We start from the raw sequence: 4856 nt of genomic DNA on the forward strand, positions 1-4856 counted from the left end.
TCGGCGCGCTCCAAATTGGAGGGTCCCGTCTGTCATTGACTGTTGCTATTCTAGCAAAGGGAAGGTGTTTTTTCGGACCTTCGGCTTAAGGCCTTCGTCCATGTCGCAGTTTTAATTCGTTATCCTAAATAAATTAATACTGCGAGGGGCTACTGTTGGGGGCCTTCGTCCTCCGAAGGTCCTCAAAAACGTAATTTAATAATGTCTTCCAAGCATGACTTATGAACAGGTACCTTCGAACTCAGAATAAAAGCATATACGATGAGAAGAGCATGATCGTGACGAAGGTTGTCGTTGCTCCGAAGCTACATGCAAGGAAGCTTCGGCTCAATCGCAGAAAAAGGAACTGACTTAAAGGGGAAAGGGCTATCTAGTCCTCATAGATTTGTATATAAGTCAATAATAAATGTGAAGGGCATGAATGTAATTTCTCACAGCCTGCGTCCTGTGCCTATAAATAGATGAACAGAACCCCCGTACTGTTCACGCTGACTGGTATTTGCTCGTGCGTCACTCTTGTACTTTTATCTTTTGTCAAGCCGAAGGTACTTTTGTAATTCCATATCATTTCTATTTCTCCATAATAATAAAGTGAGAACGAATTGATTATGTCATATACTTGTTCATGTTATCCCTTATAATTTCATATGTTTCCCCTTTTATCAACATATGCTGAGACAATGAAGGTATGTCCTTCATGACCTTCGTCTGAAGATCATTATATCTTAAGGGAAATAATGTTTAGAAGGACGAAGGGCAATAACATTTAATATTTCTGTGTTGCCTTGTTTTTAACTCATAACATTTGAAAACAAGTCCCCCAACATATATATAAATATATGATGTCACACAACACAATTAAAACAAAGTATAGACCCAAACAAAAATGTTTATGAAGGTTGCGCGACAGTGTAACCTGGGGGGGCAGATAACCCACCACATTCTATGCGAGTACAAGCTCCAGCGTATCTGGTGTCAATGTGTGTGCGATCATCAGGGATACGACAACACAATAAGCCTTCCTAACATGCGCAACAGGCGCAGTTGTGGCTCGGTAGTCGGAGCACTTGATAAGTCCACGCAACAGGCATAACAAGCGCAATAGTGGCCCAGTGGTCGCGGCAGATGAGTAGTGTCTGCTGGGCCTGCAAAAAATACGTGACTCGACGATCGCGGTCCGACTCAACAGGAGCGATCCGATTAAGCGAGAGTGCGACATAGCAATCACATGATGCAGCTAAGTTTGTATGACACAAATATTGTATCGTGTTACCAGGCCGCAGTGAATACTCAGCCAATATCATAACTCAGCCGATTAACACCAAAGCCTGATCGCGCGTGTTTGAGTACCCACTATACAATTTAATCGCTCAGCGTGAGTCTAAAACCTTAACGCAACTCAAATATATAGGATGGGCCGTACGTCAGCAGATTAGACGCAAGAAGCTGTAGAATACTTCTCTCTTCCGATAAACACGACACAGAAACACACGAGACGACATAATATATAGGGTGGGCCCTCTAGCCTCTTTCTCATCTATATTCCATATGAGTAGCTAATATATTCTACACGAGACGATACATTTGTATATGTTCTATATATATATATATGTATATATATATATATATAGACGTGATATCCTTTAGAAATATATTCGGTATTTACCACGTAATCCTTCATTAGTGTTTCTCAACATGTACAACCCAATTGGCGCCACCTCCGTGGATTCCGGCTTCCTACGGTGCTGCACTGCAGCGACTCCCCGCTCGCCGAGCTACTCCGACGACGTGTACGCGGGCCGCCGAGGGGGAAGCTGGTGGTACGCCGTCCGCTTCATTTCATTTCATCAAAGACGGGGAAAAAAACCATAAGAGCCACGACTCACGAGTTCGTAGCAAAGGTTTGTAGAGGATGCAATTTCTTTATTTGCCCTCATCACTCTCTCTCTCCGTATACCTGCAGCTTGGGCTTGAGGGGCTCGGCTGCGGGCACCGTCGTCGGGCTGTTGCTGCTCACGCCTTGCTGCTGCAGACACCCACCAGGGGGGGTGGGGTTAGCTCTGACATGTGAGTATATCGCCCGCGGTTACTCACGCGCGGTCTTTGGGCTGCGACCAGTTGAGTTGACGAGTAATTTGCTACCTTGCCGAGCACCCAATCTGCGGAGTCGAAGTAGGCGCGCTCGTGGTCCTTGTTGATGAGCGCCTTCTTCGGAGAAATGCCTCCGTACTTGCCCTGTAGAGGTGCCTGCAAAACAAGAAAATTATAGATCGACAATCTGAGTTGAGTAGAGTTCGGATCTTAACATGCATCTCCACAGGGCAATAGTTTAACCCCCACCGTGCTAATATATACTACTACGACTACGCCAACGACGCTGTCGACAGCGAGAGGAAAAACCAAAAAAAGGCCAAGTCGTTGTTTCCAGCAATTAACCCTGGAAAATCACACAAACCTCTTGGAAAAACCATTCCGGGCCGATTTCTCAAGTGAAGACGTCGCATGTCAAGTAATAATAATAGGACTGAATCAACACTGCAGACTTTAATAACCTGATGATGCAAACAAGAAAAAAAAAACCGTGTGGCCTTTCGCCCCGTGGGCTTCTACGTGTGGACCAAGGATCTTGGTCGGCAGCGGCTCATTTGAAACATATGAGGCCCAAATATAATAAAAGTCTCAGTGAGTTCCTCGGGGTTGACCTAGCCAAGTCGTCTAAAGTACCCGGACCGGAGGCACGTTTCGCCGCGGAATATTCGGAGCGACGAACGTTCGAATTTCGGTTCCTCCTCCCCGGTCCGACGAACAAAGGAGAGAACCAAACTGGCATTTGGTCTCTCTACGACAAACGAATCGGAAACACGGCCAGTGGTTTTCTTCTTCTCCATATCGTTTTCTATCCCGCTTCTTCTACACATATAGTACAGGCCAGGGGGAAAAACAACCATGAATGCAGCATGGACCGAACGAGCGAGAATAGGAAATTCATATTTTGTAATTTTGAAACAAAACAGAAAAAACATAGAGACCTTCATCTGGACGACCTGCAATGTCTGCCCATGGTAGGAATACCTTCTCTCAGGTAGTATCCACAGCAAGCCAAGGAGCTGACCTCCGAATGGGCGGATAACTACTGATACGCACATATAGTATGTGTTCTTTCGTAGTAGACAATGGAACAGCTAGCGTACGTAGGATCAGGCTATTCGGAGAGATTAAGCACGGAGATGGTGGCAGTTATTACCTCCTCCCTCTGTGTGCCTGCTCTGCTCTCTTGGTTGAAGCTTGCCATCTGCAACAGCGCTCCCCTCTCCCCAGCAAGCAGCAACACGCAACGTATACGACAACCTGCAAGGCAGGATTACACATCGATCGAATCCTTGGTGGCCGGGAATGACGGAAGGTGGAGCATAGATAGAGAGAGGAGGCAATTCTGGAACGTTCCAGTTCCAGATGAGATGAGACCTACCTACCTGTACCAGACAGAAATCTGCAGCTACTGACGGAAGAGACGAAGGCAGTACGATGATATAGCCGGTGGAGAGAGAGAGAGAGAGAGAGAGAGAGAGAGAGAGAGAGGAGAGGACAGGAGACCCGTATCACGTTCGTTGATCCATCAGCATAGTTGATGTCCAGGCGACCGTTTCAGGAAAGGAACTAGGAAGCGGTGCGGCGCGGGCGGGGAGTTTGGTCTCACACACATGGTTGTACTTGTACGTCACGCGGCGTGCGAGATCTTCCTGCTCAGCCTGGCCTTCTCTACCGCGGCGATGGCGACGGCGACGTGCCTCTGGACGCTACCATCCCGCGCGACAAGTGGCTCCGGCCGCAGCCGGGCGCCCTGGCCGCGTGTCCAGGACCAGGATCGTGTGCGCAGCGGGAGGTGGATACATCTCCTCCTCCATCGGTCGTCGCCTCGATCCGTTAATTCATTTTTTTTATTTAGGCAAAGCAAATTTATTTTCTCCACCGAATCCTCAACAAAGAAAGTGAGGCACATCATCCTAACTAAAATCGTTTGATGGCCACTTGAGCACCTAAAGGTAGCCAAACGCGGGCTACTTTATTGCATCGTCGTGGTCAAGGGTCTGTTTGAAACAGTGTTTCCTTAGTTCCTAAATAAAACCATGATAGTTGAGCATACCATGATATTTTAAATCAAAATATGTTTGGGAGCACATCTGAAAACAATATATTTTAAATCATGGAGTACCACGGTATTTTTTGTTAAAAAAAACTTTGGCCTTGCACGTAATTGCATTCATATTTTCTTCTACACCACAACTGAAACATTGTGTCTCCAAACATGTGTTGGATTGAACTGATGTAAAATATACCATTAGTTTATGTCATAGCATACAATGAAATGTGGTATTATAAACTGTGGTTTCGAGAAACTGAGTTCCCAAACATACCCAATGTGTTTGAGTTCAGTGATTATACCACCCATTCGTGACACATGATACGCGTCCCCGTCTATTGCTGCCTTTACCAAGGAAAGGATGCATCCGTCTCCAGCGTAAACCGGGTTATCTCTATCGAGGTTCAATCTCAACTTGATTAAGGAATCAACCCATACTCGTCTATATGCTCCGATCAAGGGCGCAATAATCTTATAGTTGTAGGTCTCTTTCACACCACTTATATAAATAGGGTGAGCATAAGGGTTAGCATGCAAACCAATATTGGTGCTAGCCTCCTCTCTCGTACACTTATAACAAAACCTGGTTCGTCTCTTACATCGCTAGCTAAACGCCACCACCGTTGTCTCAATGGTCTTAATTAGTGTCAACCTACATCGCTCTAATGGCTTCTCTGTCCATCTCCAAATGTATAACTCAAGTTCTATTGTCTAT

General features: G+C 46.0%; 1 protein-coding gene across 4 annotated transcripts; it reads right to left on the reverse strand.

Annotated features, from left to right (window-relative positions):
* Nucleotides 1-1501: 1501 nt before the first annotated feature.
* Nucleotides 1502-3861, reverse strand: LOC100285304 (uncharacterized). Of its 4 annotated transcripts, none has more exons than XM_020542176.3 (5): nucleotides 3474-3861; nucleotides 3245-3348; nucleotides 2143-2247; nucleotides 1958-2023; nucleotides 1502-1832 (listed from the first exon to the last, which is right to left on the reverse strand). In XM_020542176.3, the coding sequence occupies exons 2-5, from the start codon at nucleotides 3290-3292 to the stop codon at nucleotides 1776-1778; spliced, it is 276 nt and encodes a 91-aa protein (XP_020397765.1). In that variant the 5' UTR covers nucleotides 3293-3348; nucleotides 3474-3861; the 3' UTR covers nucleotides 1502-1775. The 4 variants fall into 4 exon arrangements, with proteins under 4 accessions (XP_020397765.1, XP_035817391.1, XP_035817392.1 ...); XM_035961498.1 differs by having other exon boundaries at nucleotides 1958-2026; nucleotides 3470-3861; XM_035961499.1 differs by having other exon boundaries at nucleotides 3470-3729.
* Nucleotides 3862-4856: the final 995 nt, after the last annotated feature.

This window comes from Zea mays, chromosome 8 (assembly GCF_902167145.1).
Source record: "Zea mays cultivar B73 chromosome 8, Zm-B73-REFERENCE-NAM-5.0, whole genome shotgun sequence".
NCBI classification, from domain to species: domain Eukaryota; kingdom Viridiplantae; phylum Streptophyta; class Magnoliopsida; order Poales; family Poaceae; genus Zea; species Zea mays.